Source organism: Sinohyriopsis cumingii, chromosome 2, assembly GCF_028554795.1.
Source record: "Sinohyriopsis cumingii isolate HCF-2022 chromosome 2, ASM2855479v2, whole genome shotgun sequence".
Lineage (NCBI taxonomy): Eukaryota > Metazoa > Mollusca > Bivalvia > Unionida > Unionidae > Sinohyriopsis > Sinohyriopsis cumingii.
This window is the reverse complement of record NC_142962.1, coordinates 99,637,521-99,663,656: the sequence shown is the minus strand read 5'-3', so window position 1 is coordinate 99,663,656 and position 26,136 is coordinate 99,637,521. Positions and strand designations below refer to the sequence as shown.

At 37.2% G+C, this 26,136-nt stretch overlaps 1 protein-coding gene across 4 annotated transcripts; it reads left to right on the top strand.

The window, feature by feature from the left end:
• Positions 1–25,583, top strand: LOC149805465 (uncharacterized). Of its 4 annotated transcripts, none has more exons than XM_089950059.1 (4): positions 1–240; positions 21,758–22,114; positions 22,483–22,590; positions 22,894–25,583. In XM_089950059.1, the coding sequence occupies exons 2-4, from the start codon at positions 21,782–21,784 to the stop codon at positions 23,413–23,415; spliced, it is 963 nt and encodes a 320-aa protein (XP_089806185.1). In that variant the 5' UTR covers positions 1–240; positions 21,758–21,781; the 3' UTR covers positions 23,416–25,583. The 4 variants fall into 4 exon arrangements, with proteins under 4 accessions (XP_089806185.1, XP_089806184.1, XP_089806182.1 ...); XM_089950058.1 differs by having other exon boundaries at positions 1–244; XM_089950056.1 differs by lacking the exon at positions 1–240 and adding an exon at positions 20,736–20,990.
• The last annotated feature ends 553 nt before the right edge of the window (positions 25,584–26,136 follow it).

Sequence of the window (26,136 nt, the reverse complement as noted above, 5' to 3'; positions counted from 1 at the left end):
TTATGACAATGACTCAGGAGTCAAGTTTGGAATCACGTGTCGATCGTTATTGAGAACATCAAGAAGGCAATATAAAACGGAATATCAGGCGTGATGGCTTCAACAAACAGTTTTAAACCTCGTATAATTATTGTCAGATATACCACAAGAAAAATACAAAGCACAGAAAGACAGAGAAAACCAGAACTTCTTCGTTAACTTAGCAAGGATCGACTACCATTGTCCTAAGCAGTGAACGTGGTAGGTGAGTAAACAGATGATAGATATATACGTAGAGATATGGATGCATTGATAGATATAAAAATATGTTGGCTTAAATGGTGTAAGTTGTGTGAACTTTGTTTTAAAGTGGGAGCGATGATACGGGGGTGGATGGTGGGGAGGGTGCGAGTGGGTGTTGAACATTGACAGCTTTTCAAGTCTCTCAGTGAATCCTATTAAGTATACTGCTAATGTATGACCATATCTCCCATTCGGACCATATTGACTATTTACGAAACTTGAATTGACCTAGTCCTACAAGGTAAGAAATCAACTCTGATATGGGGGGGGGGGGGGCAATGTCTTACTGCCAGTAGAACGGAGCAATATAACATCTTCCGTTGTCGATCAGCATCGGAATGAGAAGTCAAATTTTTAGGAAGATCTCACACACTTAGTAGCCCATATCTACTCTTTTCTACAAATTAAAGTCATAATGTTTAAGTCAGACTTTATTTGCTCAGATGTCTTTTTTTTCTACTAAATTTAAATTTTCACACAAGCATATGGACAGAAATTCACGTTTTCCTGTGTTTTTCAATACCGATCACTTCTGTTTAAGCTTGTGAACTTCAAGCACTATTTACTTACCTCCGAAATTGAAGAGCTTTACAAAGTGCAAAACTATGTACCTCCGAAAATGAAGATTTGACAACAGAAGTGCTCGAATACACATCACCAATTTTACGCTTTGCAGAAACACATATTAACACACTTTTCTGAAATTATTTTAAAATTAATTTCAAGAGATATATTAGACTGACATCAGTAGTTCATGAAAATTAACAAAGTAATGGGGCCATGTGTTTGGAACTAATTTGTTGCTCTCAACATACAGATTTGACCTCAGATCTGGTTGACATAGGAATAATATCCAAACTTGGATAGTAAATCGCCAAATAGCAGAGTCATTTAATTAGCGGCTATGGCGCAGAGTGTCAAATTGACCTGTTTTCAAGTTCATTTGGCTTACATTTCGTTTGGCTTGAATGCGATGGAAGCCAAGAATAACTAAATCGGTTCAAAGGATGAACGAAACGAAGCTATCTAAACACGGTCTTCGATATTAATATAATTTTATTCGTTTCGTTCAAGAAACATACGTCAACTTAATCCGATTTCGGCATTCCCTGCTTCCAACACATTCCAGCCAAATGAAATGTTGGAAAACGGGACTTGAAAACACATCCATTTGCTTGTGTGAGAATTTAAATGTATTAGAAAATAACACATCAGAGTCAGTAAAATCTGACTAAAACACGATGACTTTAATTTGTAGAAAAGCGCAGATATGTGCTGCCAAGTGTGTTGATATTCCTGAAAATTTGACTTCTCGTTCCGGTTTTAGTCGAAATCGGAACACGCTACACTGCGTCGTTATTTAGGACTAAAACGTCGACCCACAAAACATAAATATCAGGGTCGATGTCTTACATTGTAGAACTAGGATTGACCGATCATTGTACAGGAACTGTTGTCTGATTTTCATCTTCTTGGTCAATTCTACGGTCACTCTGATTGTGGTAATTGCCGATGTGCTCCAAATAGATTGGGGTGAAGAAATTTCTGCACACTTATTCAAGACGTTGTACCATTTTAATCAGGACCGAAAGAATTACGATTTTTCATTTAAATTTTAGGACCGTGGGTGGCCGAGCGGTCTGAGGACCCGGGTGGTCGAGTGGTCCAAGGCGCTCGCTCTTACAAATCACTCGCATCTCACCTCTGTCTGAGTGGGTTCGACATTTTACCTCTGTCTGCGTGGGTTCAAGTCTCGGTTAGGCCAACGCGGGTATGTGAAAAGGCTTGCAAGTAGCTTCCCGTGGGTCCGTGGTTTTTCCCGTAGACTTCTCGGTTTTTTTTCTTCCACAAAGTATATTGGCCGCCGTGTATAGCTATTAGGTGCTAACTATGCTGTTAAAACGCACAAAGCCAACCAACCAAAATTCATTTAAAATTTATATATGTGCACTTTACGAACTGACCGTTTACTTGACTATGTTTGTCACTGCTTTACAAATATTACGATGTTAAGAACCATTTGAGATAGGAAACATGATGATTAAAAATCAGACTATTCATAGATCAATAAACATATCACGGAGCAGGGATTGAAAATTTTCTTCTATTCCCATTAATTAATTAAAATCAATACAATTATCCTAAATTATGCAAATTGATCTAGGCTGACAAGTGCATTCCAGGATTTGTAAACAGATAACAGAACTGAGACAGTTCCCGGGTACCAGTTAATAAAATAAGATTTATTATTAGCGATGAATGACAATACCTTACCAATGAAAACGACATTCAAACCAACCATGTATGTGAGGTAGCCATCTTTATGACAGCCACATTTTCCTTGACACAGCATAATATATTTTTTCATATATTACTCATATGTTATGTTAGTATTTACATCAGGTAATTTTGCAATCGCATAATCATTTCTCGTAAAACAAAAAAATTAGAAGCAGAAACAGCAATTATGGTTTGTTTTTTTATTCATGAAAACGATCCTATCGTTTGACAAAATTTCACGTTAGTGTGTGCATATAAACTAAAGTATTCATTTCAGTTTGCGAATCTTTTCCTTATTTTGGATATGCTTCAATGGCCGGCTATTTAGTATATGTACCTTCAGTACGCAGATCGGATGCTGAGTATTACTTTGATGCTTCGAAACTTTATGCTGTTTATTTGTCCCACACACACACACACCTACCCACCCCTTCAATGGGGAAATCGATCTGCCTTCCATATGCAAGGTACAACCTTCACAAGTTACTTTGTTTTCTCAAAAACCAATCGCTTCCATTTTGGGCATAACGGGATGGCGGAATACGTGGAAGATTTACTGACCCCAACGTTGGACAGCCAACAATGTGCTGAAACTACTCATCTTGAAAACTGAAGATTTGACAGCGAAAGTGCTTCAGTGAGCACGGTCAATTTTACGTTTTGCAAAAATACATGCTGAAACATTACAGTTTTACGAAGAATTTTTTTCAAATTACAATCAAGACAACTTTTATATTGACCATGGAAAGTCATCAAAAAGGTAAAGGGGCAAAGAGTTTGCAGCTATTTCTGTTTGACTTTTAACATTCGTGTCCCCTAAACAATCGGCGTGGGAGATAATATCTAGTCTCTACAATGTAAGCAATCGACCCTCATTATTATGTTTTTTTTGTGGGGGTCACCCAAATAACAGCCTTGTGTAACGTGTTTCTCCGTCGACTGACAGAAACGACAGGCCAGATTGATGGGAATATCTCACACTTGGCAGCCAGCCAATATCGACGCTTTTCTAAAAATAAAAGTCATATTGCTTAAGTCAACTTTACTTGCTCTGATGTTTTTAGATTCAGTTGGCTGGAATGAGGTTGAAGCCGGGAATGCCGAAATTAGAAGGATGATTCGTATTTTGAACGAAACGAAGCTATCTAACACTTTCTTCAATATTAGTATATATCTTTATATTCGTTTCCTTAAAGAATCTAATTACCGTTAGGAAAATAAGGCATTGTACAAGCAGGAAAGACAATGACACTTGTTTATCCCCCCCCCCAGTCATAACTGAATTAGTATATAAACTTCATCTGACACTACACTGACCACGATCATACAGAATAGGCAGCTCTTTGTTGTTGTTTAAAAGTTTTCGTAACTCCAAAATAGACTTCCACATTTTAATTTTGTGTACGCTCTTATCTGACACAGGCAGATTTTGAAATTTAAAGATAGTCTAATGTAAAAAGTACCTTAGATTTTAGATTCAAAGACCGCAGAACCAATGTATATTCCAGTAAACTATAATCCGTGGTATATGTTGAAATATTAATGATTACCATGTGTCCACTTCATTTGAACGGTTAGACATGGATGAATTTGAAAAAATTTCTTTCTTTCAAGATTTAATTTCTAGATCAGACTAAGCTGGTACAAGTTTTACCGACCAGGTTGAAAATATATCCCCCTCAAGAAAGACCCCACAGCCTTCTCAAAATACGAAAGCTTAGTTTCAAGAGAAATGCATAGCAATAACTGGAGACGGGAGGCAATTTAGCTGTCAAAGCGGAAGCACTCAATCGCTTACTATTAACTTACTATATTACCTGCATTACCTCCCTTTATGATAATATTGCTTAATCTCTCTCTGACTGTCTCTCTCTCTCTCTCTCTAAAAGTTACATATTGTTACTACACATTTAGAATCAATGACATGCACTAATTTGCACTGAAGTAGTGCAAATGATGAATTCGATTTTTGAGGGGTTTTTTTTATTCGTGATAATACGATACAAACTTAAAATTGGCAGCAAGAGCGTATTTTAGCAAAACTACTCCAGACTTCATTTACACTGAATATTAAAGAAGATATGAGAAAGTTCTAGAGCAACAACTTAATGTCGGAGTTAGGTACATCGGCATCCGCACATAGCGGCAAGAGGAGGCACTTTCCTCCCCCCTCTGGATTTCACCTCTTAACATGTTTTGGTGTATATCAGTAAAACTTAATAGATTATAACTACATGTTTACCCCCACCCCCATTCCCCCGGAAAATAATTCTGCGGGCGCGCCTAGTAGGTACGACTTCTTGCGCACTCAATGACTGTTGTATCATGACAGGGTTTAGTGTTATGGCAATAGGGAGAGGTGTACTTTCCGTTGGATCTGATTTGCAAGTATAGTAACCCCACCCATAAATTCCTAGTAATTATGAAAATGATATAAACATTTTATTTCAACAAAAATGCTGATCACCCAGTGACGTTTTACCAATTATAGAATTAGGCGTATAACGTGGGCAGCTTGTCAAGGAAATAAATTTAAGACACCTTTTAACAAATATAAAAAGGGATCGTAATTGGTTTTTTTATAGATATGCTGTAGAAAATTAGCATGTTTAACATCAACAGTTTGAATTTCTCGCCGTCGCTAATCCCACTCTTTCCTTTGCATACTCCACGCACCGATCCCACCACCCACCCGTTCTTCCCCACCCCACTCCCTACTCAACCTCATTCACCCAGACATTGGTCCAGTGGTTAAAATGCAAAATGTGTCAGAGATGGTGCGTCTGTCTACTATGACTGCATAGAAACTATCTGAAAAATTCTATTATAACTTAAACTGGTTTTAAAAATGTGACTTTTATCTCCATCACAAAGACCTTAAGAGAAGCTAATAATGAAATCCCACTCGCAGATGGTCACCATGGAGGCAACGTAACAACAAAGTTACATAACTGTCCACCTTGCGATTTAGGAGATGGGACAAATGACAGGCATGCGCAGGTTACAACAATATCGCAGATACAATTTAATATCAGCAACAACAACAAAAAGCATTGGGGGATTGAAATATAATACTTCGCTTATTGTGCTGAAAAATATTAGCCACTCTGAATATTTAGTCATTTAGGTCAAGAGTACATTTTGTCAGTTTGTGCGTTTATCCAGTTATATTGCCCATTATCACCCTCGCCGACTATTATTCAGTAATGGCGTGAGGTAGATTATTATTCAGAAATTAAAGAAGCGGTGACCTTATCTGTGAAAATTATCCACTCAATCATGTACATTCAGTCTTTCGTATAATCTTTTTGAAACTTTGTTTGCAGAATAACTTGTCAATTGATACCAAAAATGGCATTGAATGAAATAACCGTGAATTTATTTCCCTAACATATGCTGTGACAGTTTGTATTAAGGTTTTAACAATTTTATGTAGTAATGGCAAATTGATAACGCAGCTAAGACGTAATCTAATTTTTAATATTCAATTAGTGGAAATAAATTTTGTTAATTTTATCAGAAGCGTGCAAAAAGAAAGGGATTTTTATTACTGAATACATGTAGCCTTGACAGATTTGATCAGAATGAACAGGGCGTCTCCAGGGAATCGTGTTGATTTGGTAAAGTGTCAGTTATTTGTTAAAGTTAGGATGAAAACAATGTACCATATAATAAATATCCACATACAAATTGATCTTAATATATCGTCGGCTACACCTTGTGCACCTAAGTAATTCCGTTGAGTTGACAAGTCAATGTATGTTGTGCACACCAGTCTGTTTACAATAAACGACTGCTACATGTAACAAAAACAATTATTTTATTTGTTCTCTGTTTTTGACTGACGTATATTTTACGTATAATATAGTATGCTCATCTCTCTCTCCCTCTCTCTCTCTCTCTCTCTCTCTCTCTCTCTCTCTCTCTCTCTCAATTAACGTCACTTAGTTGAAAATGATTGGAACGTGTGTTGTATATGGACGATGTCACATGGATGGAATTTCCTCTCTTGTTTTCTCGAACTTAAAACTGGAAATCATTTTGGAAGCGATATGACGAGTTATTTTCTAATATATGAAGACTTTAAAAGTGAGAAAGACATACCAGTGCACACACACACACACACACACACACACACACACACACATACATACATATGCATGCAGACTGACTGACTGACTGACTGACCAATTTGCACGTTTGCCTACCAAAGGGACATAGGTTCACAGGGTTCTACAGACGGACATATGTTTGTTTATACACTTGTGTGGTCAAATAGACTGGTACATATTCTAAATATGCAAAACGTCTTGCTTTTTAAATCGTATCTTTCGCAGAAACTGTGCTCCTGTTTTGTTTTTCTGCCCTTCAGTACGTACCGCGTGCATGCATATGTAATGTTGCGCAGTTCCTTCTATGCCATATGAGAGATGCTTTATACCGTGGGATATGATTAGGTTTTATCTGCAGATATGCAAAACGGTTCAGGAACTTGAATCCATTCCCTTGGGCGGAGCTTGGTGGTCACACACACACACACACACACATTTCCTTCTTTAGTATTAGCATTCACCCCAGTAAACCGAAACCCCACTACTACGAAAACCGGAACAAATTTCGATCTCTAATTTTAAAATTCTACACTAAAACAACAACAACAAACAAACTGAAACTCACTTCAAAATTTGGAAACGTGTCTCAGCTACTAAATTCCTGGAATACGCTGGACCAGATTAGTTAGGTTAGCAAATAATATAGTGGGCTTATAAGTAATAAAATGTCCCCTGGGCACGCGAGGTTAAAGCAGTACTTGTTGGCACGCGTGCCAACACATATTAGAGCAGACAATACCCTAATATGACGTCTTTGCACCATAAATAGAGCCATTTCTTAAGGTAAATTATTAATAACTATACGACGAGCCTAGTTTTACTGCTATACAATCGGCATATACGTGGAAAATTCAAGTAAACTATTATGTTGTCTTTCTTTCTTGACCGGATTGTAGCAAAACTGTCAGTTTATATTTGTGTTGTTCATATTGAAGAAGTACGCTTGGACGTCCTCAGGTCCTTAAATATCATATTACATAAACAGTTTCCAATTTTATTTATGCGATTCGAATTAGATTGTGTTTTGTTTGGTACAGGTAAAAAAATGTATTACTGTTTCCCAACGACTAGGTGTCACTTGGTGCAAGCATGGAAATGTCAGCGGGTCTGGGGAACTTGGAACTGGTACAAGAAGTACTGAGAAATCCGGGCATCTCAATAGTGATACCTTAATACAGACTCATTGATTGGTCACTGTATCATCGCAGAAGCTGTCAATATTAGTCACTTGGCTGTTAATGATACTGAAAACACACACTGACTAGTCGGAAAAGTGACACATACTTCATTCAACACGATCGGAAAAGAGAGCGTACTGAATTTGTACTTATGAAACGGAATTGTGGGAAGGAGTTTCTCTTCAGTATTAGTCATACAACTTAGTAGTACTTTATTTTCCTTATTCATTGGGGTTTTGTAAGAACAAATGATGACACAGAGAAAGGCCTGCTGCTTGTATGACCCGATTTGTGATGTTACTTAATACTTTGTCTTGTTTTCGGGGGGGGGGGATGAAGTGATATTGTCAAAAAGAGGAACAGGAACAAAAGATTGTAAAAGTGCAAAAGTCTATGTCACATAGACATTGCAAACTTGAATGCGTGTGTTTAAAATGGGTGTTAAAGACTGCATGTGTGTATGTGTGTTCTTTCTTTGATAGAGTGATCGCTCCGATGGCCTAGCGGTTAGAGCGTCCGGCTCGGAAGCGGGAGGTCGTGGGTTCGATCCCCGGCCGAGTCATACCAAAGACTAACAAAAATGTTACTAACAGTTGCTTCGCTATGCGCTCAGCATTAAGAGGTTTGTGATAGGACTGGTCGGCCTGGTGTTAGGATAATGTGGATGGGTGGGACATGTCTGCGGAATGATGCCCCAGTGCTAGACATCACTATAAACTGCCACACTGCAGACATCGTAGCGATATGACTGAAAACTTGTTAAAGCTACGTTAAAAATCCAAAAAAATAACACACACACACACACACACACTGCAGAGAGTAGTTGTAGTCCATTGATTTTAGTGGGGGGGGGGGGGGGTGAACTGTTCATTATAGGTGTCATACCTCCATACTTGCACCAAGTGACACTTATCAATGATTGACCCTATCGTTAACCTATTACCCGGTGTCAGGGTGTTTTTCGCATCATCATTCTCCGCCCCAAGGAAAGGTGCGTCAAAGTGAATTAATTACATTTAGCATTTTAGTTATTCCCAGCATCAGACAAACACATGGACACGTGCGAACTGTTGTTTTCTTGCAATCTCGAGGTATCTCGAGGCGGGCTGGCCTTATAAGTGTGATGAATCTGAATAGTGGTTTACGTCAGTAGTTGTACAGTGATGTTGACGTTCGTGATGATTGATGAAGTTTTTTTTTTTTTTTTTTTATCACGAGGCACTAATTCTTACTTTGATTTGGATGTTGTTGCTAATCATTACTGTTCTAACTACTACTAATCACGACTGCTGGGGACCCCGAGTGGCCGAATGGTCTAAAGCGCTCACCGTTACGGATCCCTACCATCTCACCTCTGTCTGCGTGGGTTCTAGTCTCGTATTCGGCCAGTGTGGGTATGCGAGAAAGCTTGCCTGTAGCTTGTCGTGGGTCGGTGGTTCTTTCCGGGATCTTCCTGGGTTCTTCCTCTACCATTTATACTGGCCGCCATGTATAGCCTATCTTGTGCTGAAAAACCCGGCAACTCGCGACTCCAGTATCGCTCAATACACTAACCTAATTCAAGTCCGATGCGCTCTCCCCTACGTCGTAAGAGACTTATAACTTGGAGACAGGAGTTTCGGCGGCGCAGTGGTTACCATGCCAAACTCGCAACCGAAAGACGCAGGTTCGAATCCTACCATCAAATCAGCCTGTGTCAGTAATGTTGTGTGTCCTTGGGCAGTTTGCACTTTACCCTAATTCCCTCGTCATTAAATAACCTTCTTATAGTGTTCTGCCTTGAAACATAAATCCAAAAGGGAAACAATAACCTAGTAGTGGTGGTAATTGTTATTTTTTTTAAAATGAATGAGAGATCTCAAATGTGACCTTGTAAACATATAACCAAAGCAAAGTCAGAGCGCTATCCCCCCTCCCCACCTTTTTTTTAAAATCCTAATGGTTTAGACATGAACAAATAAAGACAAGGCAGATAGCGCATGTAGATGACATGTAACATCCATCAATCAATCAAACCCACTCGGAAGCAAGTGAGGAAAAATAATCAAACCATGCTGTCAATACGGTGATCAATGGGATAAAAAATAAATTACCAGTAAGCATCTGATACAGGATGTATACGTACTTGACCGATAACACCGAATAGCAGACCACTGACCACAAGGTGTACAAGTACATTTACATGTAGCCTTCATACAGAGGTCAAGTGGATTCGCTCAGCTGCTTCGGGATTATTTGTGTGATACCAACATGTATTGGCCTTTTAATTGTATAGGGTGGGGTGAAGCTTTACCGGGGAAATGGGAGTACAGATAGGTGGATGATAATCGAAGTGGGGCCATTTGCATTAGGTGTGTAGGGTCTTGGCTCCAAATAGTTTCGGAGAATAACCGTCGTTTACTGCAAGGTCATTTGCCTGTTTGCATAAATAAATATTGAATGACTGGCAGGATTTCTCCCATAGCCAAATGTCGTGAGGAGAAGGACAATTATTTGTTTGCATACGTATAATTATGGTTTTATAATGCTGATTCGGTTTTGTGATGTTCATGTTCGAAACTTTAGTACAACCTGCCCCAGCCTCTTCATGCCCTCGAACAATTATTTAATTACTTATAGACGACCATACCAACAGATGCCTAAAACTGCGTAGGGACGGGCTATAGGTGGAAGTGGAGGGCGGGAGCGAACATGCATGATCATACTGTATTATTTTGGATATGAACAGCTGTTTTGGTTCGAAAAAAAAAACGAATTTTGGTCTATTCAAACACGACGTCCATACTCAAAGGCCGAAGATGATCTTTGATTGCAATGACCCACTTTGTACTGTTCGAGTTTGCTTTGGCTTGCTAGAGGTCCCTTTCTATTGTTCGGGTTTGCTTTTGGCTTGCTAGAGGTCCCTTTCTACTGTTCGAGTTTGCTTTTGGCTTGCTAGAGCTCCCTTTATACTGTTCAAGTTTGCTTTTGGCTTGCTGGAGGTCCCTTTCTACTATTCGAGTTTGCTTTTGGCTTCCTTCATCTCCCTTTCTACTATTCGAGTTTGTGTTTGGACTGAGAAGGCCCCCTTTCAGCCATTCGAATTGGCTGTTGAAATTATCTATGACTTTCTGCGAAACTGCTAACACAGTCGGCACTGATACTGTGTGGCAGTTTCAGCACTTTTTATTGCAGTATTATTAGTAAAATAAAGCAAACCAATACTTATATTGTATACACTTCCATATTTGTCTTTTGATCTCTGTATGTACTTTCGATTTTCTCATTAGGGTAATAAGGTAAAAATAATAGTGGTGGTGGTTGAGTTCTTTAGGGCATGGACGAGGCAGAACATGCCTAATCGCTGAAATGAAAGTGAACAAACAAACGAAAACAATTGAATGAAATAGTAAAGTAATATTTAAGTTTTTATGTAACAGAACGGTCATTTTTTAGGGTTGTGGGCGCGTAGTATAGTTGCAAATCGTTTCACGTAGAAAATCTAGCGCCTTTCTAAGAATCCTGGACGAGTACTGTTATATGCACTCAGGTGTCCTGCATGCGTCAGACGTTCAAACCCAGCTGTGGTAACTCGTCTGGTTGGACGTGACTCGTAATCCAAGGGTCGCGAGTTCGATATCGGCCCAGGCCGGTCTTGGTCGGCTGTCTCAAAGCGTCATTGGGAAAGACCCCAAGCTTCTATTTCGTTGGCATGATATAGCCGATAAGTTGCTTAAAATGCCGTTCAAATCAAGCAAACTAAATAAAGCAAATATTTGCTTTGTTGCTTTAAGTGTACTTTCATAATTATTAAGATCAAAATCAGTCAACGAATGAAAGAAAGAACTCTAAAAAAAAGAGGTTAGGAGTGGAGGGATGGCAAGTTTTCAGCTCCCGTTTTAAACACATACCTGCCAATTAAATCTGAGTAATTTTCAACTATTTACACTATCTTTTGATTAGTAATAATAAAAATTCTTCTCCACACAGTTTTTAGTTGATTTCAGTTCCCCTGCACTAATGTTTTGCTTATTTACCGTAAATTAGCTCGTTTTAGATCTGAGATATTATCAGATTATATATATATATATATATATATATATATATATATAGAGAGAGAGAGAGAGAGAGAGAGAGAGAGAGAGAGAGAGAGAGAGAGAGAGAGAAAGGAACTATTTACGTATTTTATCGTGAATTTTTGACGTGGAAAGTTCGATTTCATAATGCCGATAATATTACGGATATTATGTCAGTTACAAGGTTGTAAAGAATGTCATACCAAAAATCTGTATTTTGAACATTAACATGTAACTGTTAATCCCGGAGCACTCGGAAAGAAATGAAATGGACCGATATGAAGCACGTAAATGACTTCAGAACAATGGGGTTGAGCATTTACATGTATAGTGCACGCAGTCTATATATTGTCATAGAGGAATTCGTACTTGACGACTATGTTTAAGATGAGTAGTTAGTTATTCGTGTAATACAACCTGTTATTCGTGTAATACAACCTGTTCATATTTCCTCGTCACAGACAAACCCTAATATTGTTTCATTTATATTTAAAATTTGACTTAAAGCGGTACACAAGTACTTTTGATGTCCAGATGCAATTAAAATATGTCAGCAGAGCCTTTAATAAAGACAATTATAACTACTGCAGAGGCGATAAGTACACAGAGTAAACAAGCTGACTGAAAATGCCCCCCGTCCTTCCTTAACCAACCAACAACAACAACTTTATTCACATTTCAACAGATCACATTTTGCAAGCTACATTGAACTTTTGTGGTCATTTTGGGGGGAAAAAAACACAATGATCACTGCCTGGGGGAGCGTATACATCCCAACAATGTTAGAAATTTATGGATGTTTGACAGATGAGATGTTGTATTTAAAAAAAGTGCTCATTTTCTATCATAAACTCTTGTTCATCGTCACTTTTGGATAGTCTGTATATTGTATGCAGTATTAAACATGGCGTGTTACAAAACAGCTAAACTCTAAACTTTGTCAATAAACAAAGATTTTATAAGTCGTGTATTGTTCTCTACCTTTGATTAAATCGCCGAATTAAAATATTATGAGGGAGGAAATAAGTATTCTCCGTATTCAGTGTTAAGCCATGTCTACACCGAAACTGTTTTGCGATACGAGATTATTTGTACATATTCCTCTTAATCCACATTTCGATTATTGTTCTCACTTGCGTTTCTAATGAGTCTTTTTTTTATATCTAAGACTGCCCATCATATGGCCATCTCTCTCTCTCTGTCTCTCTCTGTCTCTCTGTCTCTCTCTCTCTCTCTCTCTCTCTCAGACTTTGAATTTTCCATTTTTATAACATGACAGTCTCAGATTTATCTATGTTGTCATATGGCAGATTTTTCCATCGCAGTAAGACGAATCAACATAAAAAGCGAGGGGATGTACGTAATAATTAGATCGGCGGTGCCACCAAGTTGAATTCGCCGCTTGTTTTTGTCCCTCGACACGATATAACCTTTCTTATGTTAATGTGTTATTATAAAATTAATCCGTCTATTTTAACTGCATATGTTAAATAAAAGCGAATTGATCAGTCTGTTTTAACAGTATATAACAGATTTGTCAAATGAAATGTTTTCCTCAAGTGAACAGTTATGTACCCAATACAAGGATTTTAGAGTTCCTGCTGTTTTTATTTTCAACTGTTTGCACTTCCTACGTTTTAAAAAAGATAGTTTGGTGTGTTATTTTACGGCACATCAACACTAGTCAGATATTTAGTGCAGAGGCAATTGTAGTGTTGTGCTTTGTCCATACCACGGTAGCTGACCCAGGTTGGTCTGATGTTAGGATACGAACCAGCACTCTTTCGGTCGTTGAGTCCGGCACTCTAACCACTCAGCCACCACGGGTCTCCTTAAAAGAATAGGTAATACACAGTATTTAACATACTTCAGTCACGTATGGTCTCTTTCAAATTGAGCCTGAACTCCGTGCAGAATTTTTTTAGAAATCCAGCCACAAAGTTTAACATATAAAAAAGAATCTAAGGGAATTTCTGAAGGGAACGTCTTCGCGTTTCTGAATATGTGTGTGATTTGGATTTTTAATATAGCTTTAACAATTTTCCAGTCATATCGCTACGACGTCTGCAGTGGGGCAATTTCTAGTGATGTCTAGCACTGTTGCATCAAGCCGCAGACATGTATCATCATGTCCCACCGAGCCACATTATCCTGACACCAGACCGACCAGTCCTAACACTAACATCCTAATGCTGAGCACCAAGCGAGGCAGCTACTTGTACCAATTTTATACGTCTTTGATCTGGCTTGGCCGGGGTTTGAACCGAGGCGGACGCTGTAACCACTCAGGCCGCATGAGCGGTCCGGTTTCTGAATGGCTCTGATATCCGGCATTATAAAGTTTATTAGCGACTACGTGGTATTACTTCCACATGTTAAAGCCGTATCCATTAAACTTCGAGGCAATGATTTTCCGCTTGTCACAGCTGCTCCATGAAGGTCCAGCTTTTCCACTTGCTACAGCCTAATCCATCAAACTGGAAGGCCACGTTTTCCACTTGTTACAGCCTTATCTATCGAACTACGAGGCCTTGATTTCTGCTTCCTCCATCCTTATCCATGAAGCTAAGGGGACTTGATTGGTACAAACTACGAGGCCTTGATTTCAACTTCCTCCATCCTTATCCATGAAGCTAAGGGGACTTGATTGTTACAGCCATATCCATGACGCTACAGTGGCGTTGACTATTTCCACTCATTTCAGCATCGCCTTTTTTTAAGAAGTTATGAGGCCTTGATATTTGTAATGCAACGGCCTCGTAGTTTCGGCAAAATTCATGTTTTTGATAGAGTATGCACTCTGACTTCCCACCCCAACAAAAAATAACCAGATATCGGACTCAGGTCACAATTATTTCTTCCTTTTTAGTATCCACGAATGTAATCCCAGTCTATTGTTAGAATACTTTTCCTCTCATTTTTGGTGGTTTTTTTATTTATTACCCCAGACAGATCCATGGTTCGGACATTAGACATTTAGAAAATGTTTTCATTGTATAATGTAACTTGTAAAAGTAAATCATACTTATCGAATATTTGCTTCAGTTATTGTCTGAAACTTTAAAAACAAAATAAAACAAACACTCTCTTTTCACTCTATCCATCATCTTTCCACAAATATTTTCATACATGCGTTATACAAAAACTAAAAGACTTGTACAATATCCGTTCAACATAAGCAGAGTACTTTTGATAACAAAAAATCGAATTCCTTCTAAAACAAAATCCTTCTTCAAAGATAGTGTAAACTGCTAGTCACTTTTCCAATCTTAAACCAAAAACAAAATATCTTTGTGGCTAAAATTCTCTGCAAAGGTTTCAAATAGAACCGCTCAGTTGTGGAAAATGTGTGGCCCTAAGTTACAGCTTATAAAATTCGACCAGTTCATATTATTATACCTTTTCAAATCAAGACGCCATTTGATCATAGAAGTAACAACATTTACGAAGAACGATTAATATCATTTCTAGAAAATAAAACAAGCTAACAAAAAATGCATCACTTTGAAACATGAATACATTCACCACAAACCTCGAGATACGTGCAGTTCTGGTGTCAGATGTACTTTCTGATACATCTATTAAAATAAGAAACAACAAAATAAATGTATGATAGGAAACTATAACAATTTTCTTTTTTAAATATCGTACAGATACAAATAAATCGAATATTGAATATCGTACAGATACAAATAAATCGAATGCTAAATACCGTACACTCATTTAACTCATACTGGTACAGTTTTGTTAACTCTGGGGGCTACAAAAAAGGAGTACGCCGGATTTAAACTTCAGATCATGGGTGCACACGTTTAAAGAATAAAATCAGTCAAATGTGTGAATGCATTGAATTTTTTCTTTTAAATGTTGCCTTAGAATACTTTCTTAATCTAGTGATGCAAACTTAATGGATTTATATGACTTGTTAGAACTGAAATTTGTTTCTGAAGAAGGTACAGGTGGAAGTAATTGCTAACTCCGCCTCTCAGGGAAACTATAATCAAAGTATCGTTGATACACTTTCATGAATGGAAATTTTATGTTTAGATTTACAAGTACCATGTTTCTGCTGTTCATAATATTCGGTATCCATCTTAAAAAACGCGACAGAAAAGGAGCAATTTTGTACATGTTTTGTCATTCTTTTGCCGTGTACATTTCCTCAGAAACACTAATGCAGTCCCAGCAACTTGTGCTACTTGGTTTTAGTGAGGTGTATCTAGCATAAGTAATCTCGACGTGACAGGCCATGATCAGTAATCTCGACGTAACAGGCCATGATCCGTTATCTCGACGTGACAGGCCATGATCAGTAATCTCGACGTGACAGGCCATGATCAGTAATCTCGACGTGACAGGCCATGATCAGTAATCTCGACGTGACAGGCCATGATCCCTTATCTCGACGTGACAGGCCATGATCAGTAATCTCGACGTGACAGGACAGTGTCTTGCCCGGGATACCATATAATGGTTACAGAAATTAGCATTGAATGGTTTTTACATAATTACTTTCAAACCCCAAATCCCCGCCAACAGTACTACCACCCTTTCCCACCACAGCCTCTGTTTCCTAGCACGTTCTGTGCGCTACAAATAAGCGCTGTTCATGATTGCATATTTTTGCTTTATTTTTGTCTTAAATCTGGTTTTGAATTTATTATGAGGAAGAAGAAACTTGCTCACAGATTTTCTAAACGCGTACTGTTTAGATCAGCTCTTTCAATAGAACCTCGTGCATTCAATACACAAACTACAAATAGTACTACTCTCCTTTACGTGACCTCGCTTTGCTCACGGTTGTGATTTAAATATGTTTATATAGTTGCTTGTCTATGAAATATAGTCGGCATCTATTACTGTCTTTACTTTGTAGCTGTGAATGTAATAGAGCAACAAAGAGAAAACTTTGCTCCTGACAGACCCTTGACCATTTCACCTAGGTCATTGTTTGTGCTATTTAATATGATAACTTTCATTCGTGTATAAAGTAGAGATACAATATGCTAAGACCGGACAAAGATAATGAAGTCCCGTATATACTCAAATGAAAGGTGGAGCCAACGATGGCCAGCTTAGTTCTGTTTAATGTGGTTTATGCTCCACAAATTTGTCGGCAGATCTGAATCCACCCATCTAGTGTCACACGTTTTTCTTCTTGCTTTCTTTTTCTTTCTTTTATCATACTTCCTTTCCATATGCAAACTAAACTGTTTAATCAGGATATACGGCTGGAACGAACGTCATATACCAAGTAAAGAAAATATATTTAAGTACAACCCCTGCCCTCACCTCTGGTTTGTCGGATTCATCCTGTCTTAACCATGTCTTTTCATAGTACCAGTTCCAGCTTCTCGTTGCTGGTAAGTAGCAAATAGGTAAATGATTTTTAACCTTGTTTAAACTTTAACGGTACTGTAAAAAAAGATCACTTCTAATCTGGTGAATATTCTATGGGTATTGAAAAAACTCCGGAATACTGATGTTCTTTCTAAAAATGTTCTTTTCGACTGAATAGTACGTCAATGCATCCCTTTGGAGTACTTCCCATGCACCTTAACACACTTTATAAATCTGATTATCCAATTATCAAATGCCATTTTGTATTCACATATTGGTATGTTGTTCATACACTGGAAAACGCCACTTCCAACTGCAAGGCGGTTCAAGTCACCTGCCCCTCAGCAAATCTTTGTATCGGGATTCAGCCAAAATTCGTTCCAAACTAAATCAGGGCTGTATAGAGGATGTGGCAAGGTTTGGACAGTATGCTTCTTTAGGAAGTCTTCATGGCAATGGATTTATGCAGCATTGCGTTGCCATGGAGTAGATGGATCCCTTGGGTACCAGTGAGCGGGCGGGTGGTTCGGTAGTTCCACAAATTTTGGCAACACTTTGGCGGTAGCTTTCAAAAATGTCCAGTTACACTAGCACAGTCAGACTCAGTGGGCTAGATAACCGGGACTTTTTCATCGAAAAATAATACGTATAAAATTCCTTTGACAGTCCGACTATTTAGTGCAATTTATGATCTCTGTTCATTTTCTCCGATCCAGATTTTATTGTTTTCCCTCGAGTCCGATTTGAAAACAATAAATACATGTTCCACTCCCAGCGGAAATCTCATTCAAATGTATCTGGGCATTCTTTTCATACTTGGCGAGCAACTGTTTGGCTATTTCGACCCGATTGTCTATTTTTGATCATCCATGAATATGCGAGATCTGTCTTCCACAAACCTTTCTGAGCTTCAAATGGCCTCGGATGCAGGAGGTTGTGGGTTCGATCCCCGGCCGAGTCGTACCAAAGACTTACAAAGATGGTATTTATATATGCCTTCTAGGCGCTCAACATTACGAGCTTAGTGTTAGAACTGGCTGGCCTGGTGTTAAGATAATGTAACTGGGTGGGACATCATGCTAGATGTCTGCGTCATGATGCCCCGGCCAGTGCTAGACATCGCTGTAAACTGCCACAGTGCAAACATCGTAGCGATATGACTGAAAAAATTGTTAAAACTACGTTAAAAATCCAAATCTCTCTCTTTCTGTCTATCCCCCACCCACCCACCCACACACACTGAGCTTCAAATGATTGTTTAATATATTAAAACATATTATTGAACGTTATTTTGTCACTCGATCGGCAGGTTTAAAGACGTCACAAGTTATAATAAAACATTCAGAACATTTCATTTCAGATACCCTCATATTTGCAGCGGACATAAAGTAGAGGGTACTAGAAAATTTAATTGTCGGACAAACGAACGAGACTATAGTGAAATGGATTGAGATTTTGTTTTAATAAATGCACTGTTTCCACTAAATATTAATATTTTTAAGATTATCAAAACAATACAAATATAGTCAACATGTACATATCATCTGCTCAAATGCAGTAGGGTACAACGTGGTATTTGTAATCCAAGGGTCTTGGATTCTATACTCGCCCAGGCCAACCATGGTCGACTGCATAAGCGTGTTCTTGCAAAAGTTATTTAAAATCTTTGCTCCCGTTTCATCGGCATTATATATCAAATAATGTGTTGAAAGTGCGGTTAATAACCTGTCCATCCTTTTGACTTCTGTTTTTATAATTATTTGGCATGACTCGGCCGGGGTTCGAATCCCTACCTCCTGCATTCGAGCAGACGCTCTAACCACAGGAGCGGTCAGGATGTCAGAGGTCGAATAAACATAATGTAAAGGTACATTAACATTTTATCAACACCTTTTGATAAAACTTTAAACAGCTAGTCATATAACGAAGCCACATAATGTGTTCTTTCTACGGATTTTCGGGCTACAAACCCTGTGTTAATGTTTGGAGAAGGGATTTTCTGTGAGGGGGTGGAAGAGGGATGGGAGGGTGATAAAAAGGGTGGGGAGTTGGAGTTATAAAGTAGATCAAGTTTAAAATGATAGTACGGGTTTTTTTTTCTTGTTTTAGTTTAATTAGTTCCTGATTTTAAAAAAATCTTATGGCTCGCGCAAACATTGTTATTTTTGCTAAGTTCATAGATGAATTGTTTACATGTGTATACTTGTTCCCTTAAAGTATACTCAGATGCTGTCAAATGCCAGCTCTTAAACTTGGCAAAAATAACAATGTTTGCGCACCGTCAGAATCATACATATGTAACAGTGACAATTATTGGCTGAAAACAAGAGTATTTGTTCGAAACATACCGGTGCATTTATTCTTTTGGTTTCACATTCATTGTACAAGAATTGAATAAACTTTATCTCGGTGCCACTTTTGTTTCCTGGGGATCTTCATTTTGAACTTCGAAGCACCTTGCATTTGTTTCATTGTTAGTTGTTAATAATATAAGGAACTGATGAAAGTTATTTTGTACTTGCTATTAGAGCACATCTTTTCTTATTCCCTGCTTTCTACTTTAAACAAACCAGTGAATTTTAAGTGGTCTTATCCCACTGTTTTATTCATCTACTTTGTTTCAAATGTATTTGAAATATATTGTTAAAATTTGTAACATAATTTAGAATTTAACAGAGATAATCATTTTTAAATCTCAGGCACAATTTTGAATACTAATAAAACTTTTTTTAAATTATATGAAAAATAAAATTATTTAGAACCAAAATATTTGTCCAAAACTAGTCTTATTTCTTTCCCTGATATCGTATCATTTATTCTAAAGGCTTAACTTTTTTTTATAGACGTTTTCTTTTGGCGGGGTGGTTGGGTAAGGAATTAGCAAATGATTGTTTTATCGGGACAAAAGTTCTAATTTGACCATTAATTTCAAAATTTTAATTAATACCTTTGAAAATAATATACAGTATTGTTGCTGTATAATTTGTATTCGACGGAGGAATAATAATAATAATTATTATTATTATTATTATTATTATTATTATTATCATTCGCTTAAATCTGGATGAATTTCACCATAGTTAGACTTGGTTTGTAGAAGAAGAGAAAAAATCCAAAACGTACAGTCAGCATAATTACAGCGTGCGTGTTTCGTTTGTATCTAGAATTTTTCCGAAAACTAAATTTCATTCATTATTTTGATGTTTCGCATGCATGAAAGCGCAAATAACTTATCAAATGGTGTTTTGAATGTTGTTTACCGTCTTGTTACCTACAGTATGACCTGGGGTTCCTCTATACGCATGCCTACTACGTCATACATAGCGAGCGATTCAAAAATATAAATATTTATAAACGACGCATACTACATATCCTTATTTGGAAACCACGTGATCAAGATCAAACAATCGCGCCATAGTAGTGAGGTAATAGTCTATTTTTATCAGCAATGACTCACTCGCTTACTCACCGCAGTATAAAAGAGTGTAGGTATACCCCTCTTGTCATACAGATTGTGTGACTCATCTCGAAGAGAATCCCAGAGTTTAGGGAACTCCGGATATAATTGTCCAAAACGGTAGACAGGTGAAATATAAAGGTTAGAAGGAAGCAATTTGCATATCAGATTCAACAGGTGCTTGAAATTCAAAATGTATACAAGTTCTCAGGACGGAGAATCGAAATACGTGGCCAACATCTTGTCGACAATGGCCAACGGCGAAGAACGGGTCATTGTTACCACAGTAAGCTTAAATTCAGTCGTTTCTCAATTTTATCTCAACATCTTAACATTTATTGAAAGTTTTTGTTTGTTTTAGTTCACCATTAAGTAAGTTTGTTTCAATCATGTTTGATTTGTATTGTTTTTATCACCTCACATCGGCAGTGCAACACACGGCGATGTAGTCTAGGTACGAGGACTTACGAGGGTCACCATGTAAAACGCCTTCGCTAAGCAAATTTTGGCGACCGGGGAAGTAGGACACCTAATGAATAAAGCTCGCAGTTAGTGGGCATGCTTAGAAGCGAGGGGTGATGTCACCCCTACATGTATATACACTTACCGCCTCGTGGTATATAGTGAATGCCCCGGTGTCCCGCCTTGCTATTTAGATAGATCTATGATATCGCCTACACTCATTAAAGTATACAAGTCAGACTAGTAAGACCACTTCTAATGCATCAGAACTACAGGGGACATGCACCTAACATGGGGATGTATCCTCCATATAACAATATGTGGAACTACTCATGCAGGGTAGGAAAACTTTTTAAAACAAGTTTTTAAAAGACTTTTAAAATTTATACATTAGTTTAAAAAGTTTATTTAATCATAAGCATTTAAGTCATTTTGCTTATTTAAAACAATTTCATTCAGTTTTTTTCTTTTCCAAACTTGAAGAATTGGATAAAATAGATTTATGTATTTGAGAGTTGACAGTTTATAACTTAGAACCAGTACTTTTCAATAATTTGACATATCTCAACAATGGCTTAAATTGTTTTTCAGTATGCAATACCATCTTCCACTTACATGAGTGGCATCACAACTGGAACGACATCGTCCTTGACACCCACAACATTGTCCAACATTGAGCAGACTTTTATTGAACTTCAGTCGGTGCCAGTAACCACAATGCACAACCTTGCAACTCAGAGTGGATTTGTACCACCTGTTGTTGAGCTGAATTCAGCAGATAGCGAGTACGATGGATATAGTGACAGCAGCAGTGACCCTGACTGGTCACCGGCTGAGAAAAAATTCAGGACATCTGATGGATCATCTTCATCGAATGCATATGACCTCAATGATCCATCCCTATTGAATCCAGCTCGAAAAACTCACAGGCGAGCCAGAGATGAAAAGGTAATAATGATATTAATAACAATAATAGTATTTTTGAAAAGTCGATGATGTACCTTCATTAGATAAAACATTGAATGTTGTTTCATCTGTACATCTATCGCTATTAAACGTCACAGTGTATACTTTGATAACATTTTTTGTCCACTTGATGATAACTTTTTCTGTAAGAAAAAGCCAAAGTTTGAGTAGGTCAGCTTGTTTACACCTCTTTCCTCCATCTACATGATTTTTCAGGTACATTTTTTCCTGTCACAGTTGTAGTTGGTATTTATTAAGGTCACACCATTTTGTAGTTTATCATAGTTTAATTTGACTAAGTGATTTTGTCTTCAAAGTTTAAAGAGTGATCTACTTTTATGCCATTATAGCTTGCACCAGAGGAAGAAGAAAAGCGAAGAGTTCGTAGAGAGAGAAATAAGGTTGCTGCTGCAAAGTGCCGTCAACGACGTGTTGACCATACAAATAGACTTCTTGCAGTAAGTACCATTCATTTACCTGTTTCTGGCATAGAGCTGTCTGCATTCCATGTTTTAGTATCATAACTTGATAAACAGTGTTTTTTAAGCTTTGTACAACACATTTTTCTTTAGCATTTTATTTAATAACTTAAGATTAACTTGAACTGCTCCATTTCTCCAAACATCATTTTCTGTTTGAAGGAGGACAATCCTTTAAGATTAAATTGGACTTCGATAAATTAGAATGGCATTTACATGAGGTGAATGTTGCAAGAAGCTAGTCTCAAATTTTAAATGAATATTTTTGCATTGCCTTTACAGGAAACGGAGAAGTTAGAAAATGAACAGAGCAACCTTGAGAATGAAATTCAGACCTTGCAACAAACTAAGGACCAGTTGGAGTTTATCCTTCAGGCCCATCATCCCTTGTGTAAAGCAAACGGGACAAGTAAGAGACTTAATGCACTAAAAATAAAAAAAGAACCAGAAGACACCCCAACTGATCTCTGCACACATACAAAGAGACCAGCCACCAATCCAAGGATATCCGAGCCAACAACAACATCAGTGAGGCCATCCACACTTCCCTTGATTAAAAGAGAAATGGCTCGTGCTGTTGCAACAGAAACTGGAATCAACATAACCACCCCTTCAAGTGGATTTTACAATTTCAGTTTGGACACAATGGTGGACCATACAGGGCTCACCCCGCTCACTGGTACTTCTCATACAGGTCTTACACCACTCACTAATGGACCTTCCACTTGTAGCAGTGAGGTTCAAAGAAGTGCAAGTGAAAGCTCAGACAGTGGTACAAGTACTTCCAACCTGATTTCTTTATAACCATACTTGTAAGTGATACTTGAAAGCATTCTTCTTTAGAGGTTTCTAGGCCTTCCAAGAAAGGTTACGATTCTTAGTTTTGTTCCCTCAAAGCCAGAAGCCATAGGGTATAACAAGGGATTAAAGTCCAAATGTAGTGACCCCTGAAGACCATCTTCCCAACTGCATGACTTGTCTGGATACTGGAGGACAAAGAGAGGAACATCATCTTGGTTTGCAAGTCCATCATTTTTAAAAACTCTATACATTTTTGGAAGCAGGCAATTGGAATGAACATGTATTGAAGTTTTTCAACACCATTTGCATTTTCAGCAGAAATATTTATTTTTTAAAAACAATTTTGTTTGAAATTATAACAAACCATATCCTCCACTTAAATATCTATGTCTTCAACAATTCTTATAGATGTAAATTTTTCAAAAATGTAAACCAAAATATTATAGTTTCCATTTACACTAGAACTTTTATCTCTTGCACTGACACTCTAAGTTTGAGATTAATCTTGAGATATTTGTGTGATAGAATTGTAATATTTCTTTCATAAGTTTGGATTTTTTTAAGAATCAATATATTTGTAAATCATTCTTGGAAACTTTGAGATTTGGGATACAATAAAATATTCTGGTATTCAAAAATTCTACTTTATTTCTGCTTAAAATTGTTATCCAGATGTTAATTTTATAAAAGGACTGGATAATTAATTAATAATTAAGTAATTACAGTTTTTTTGTTCGAAATTACACTGATGATGCCTTTTGACTTATAATGATGCACAAGTAGAAAGTGTTGGATTTCATGCAGTGTAGATTTCTTTGATTTTGTGTGCTTGTTGCAGTAAGCAAAAGTTGTAAAAATCCACAATGTAATGAATTCCTTTTTCTGTGTGGGTCTGCTGTCATGTATAGTATAATAATTTGTGCTAGTTGTAATGGTGGTACATTTAACTTTCTGTTGCTAATATTCATATTGATATGAATAATTTGTGCTTTGGGTATGACTACTGCAATGTAAGACCAGTTTTTCCATCCATAGTTTCATGTAATTATTTTGGTCTTTAAAAGCTGGTTAGGTAGAAATCATTTTTAATTCCCATGGAATTTATATATCCAGCCTGATATTTTACTCAGTTTGAGGTGCAAGTTTCAGAATGAAGATTTCTATCACAGGCATTGACTATTTTCCAATCTGGTCAGTACTGTAACTATCAAGTACGTTTTTAATTCAGTCACTCAAAGCAGAGTTGCCTCCCCTTATCGGGTGTCCATGATGGACTACACTTTGTCTAGAATAACAAAACTTTGATATTAACTCTTCCTATCTCGTGCCATTTCTGTCTATCCATCAAATACTACATTACCCATTTATGTGGGTTTTGCTGCTCAGCAGTTACATTAGTAAGCCATTCTGTAGCTTGTTGTTACATTAGTAAGCCATTCTGTAGCTTGTTGTTATATGTCTGCACAGTTCTGTTAGTGGAAGAAAGATTGTTATATGTAAATGGCGTTATATTGGGTAACGAAATGGATATGTGGCTAGAAAAAAATGAAAGTGTGAATGAAATTATGGAAAGGTATAATGAATGTGTCTAACTGCCCAGTTGAATTATATGTCTGGCATTTTTAACTGTCAACAGAGTTTGGGTGGATGATGATGTTAGGGAAGAAAGAGTATTTGTTGTAATATGTAGACATGTGGATCTCTACATATGCAAGATTATGGTAACTGCCTGATTGTAAAGATTATGGTAACTGCCTGATTGTAAAGATTATGGTAACTGCCTGATTGTAAAGATTATGGTAACTGCTTGGTTGTTACTTTAGCAGAATTAGTAGTTTTCTTTGTGGATAGCAACCAGGTCATTTGTTTATTTATACGAGTTTGAATCTGATGTCCATTTTTGGTTGGTAAAGTCCTCTCCATTTCAGTAATTGTAGCTTATTTGTAACACTGGATGTTCGCTGTCTTGTTTCACCCATCTGGCAGCATTTATGTTGCTGTGCTATTTTCATTTGTGTTTCATTCAAGTTTTTATTTTAATGCGTGCTGGCCACGTCTATGGTGCTTAATGATCGTCATTTTCAACAACTGTCAGTTCATCTAATCATGCTGCATTAATTTATTTTTATGTTATTTTTTGTATTTTTGAATAAACAAACTCCCAAATATAATCTAATTTTGTTATGAATCTCTCTCGTCTCTCACTTATAGTTAAACATATTGCTCTCAATTTAGAAAATTAAAACTTCTTGATATTAGGATATTAAAAAATTATTCTGTTTTTACTTTATTCTCCAAAATCACTTGCCCACATGAGGCTTGTGTGTTTATTTCCATGTTAATTTGAACAAGAAAAAACATTTTAATTCTTTTGCATATGTGACATGATTTTATGTCTCAAATGAGTAGGTATGGTGAGACGTACGTTTTGGTTTTCTTATACGGCGGTGATGTCGGTTTTAAGATTTTACTTTAAAAGACTGAATTTAAACTTCTGGAAAATTGGATATTAAAAATGGTTCTATTTTTACTTTATTCTGTAAAATCACTTGCCCAGATTAGGCTTGTATGTTTAATTCAATGCTCATTTGAAAAACATTTGAATTCTGTTACATATATGACATGATTTTATGTCTCAAATGAGTAGGTATGGTGGGACGTACATTTTATTTTTCTTCTAAAGTGGTGATGTCGGATTTAAGTTTTTATTTTAAAGGACTGAAA

Coding starts and splice junctions, on each gene's coding strand:
- LOC149805465 (XM_089950056.1), top strand. CDS start 20,898: ATGTATACAAGTTCTCAGGACGGAGAATCGAAATACGTGGCCAACATC. Junction 20,991..21,757: donor AACGGGTCATTGTTACCACA/GTAAGCTTAAAT, acceptor ATTGTTTTTCAG/TATGCAATACCATCTTCCAC. Junction 22,591..22,893: donor ATACAAATAGACTTCTTGCA/GTAAGTACCATT, acceptor TTGCCTTTACAG/GAAACGGAGAAGTTAGAAAA.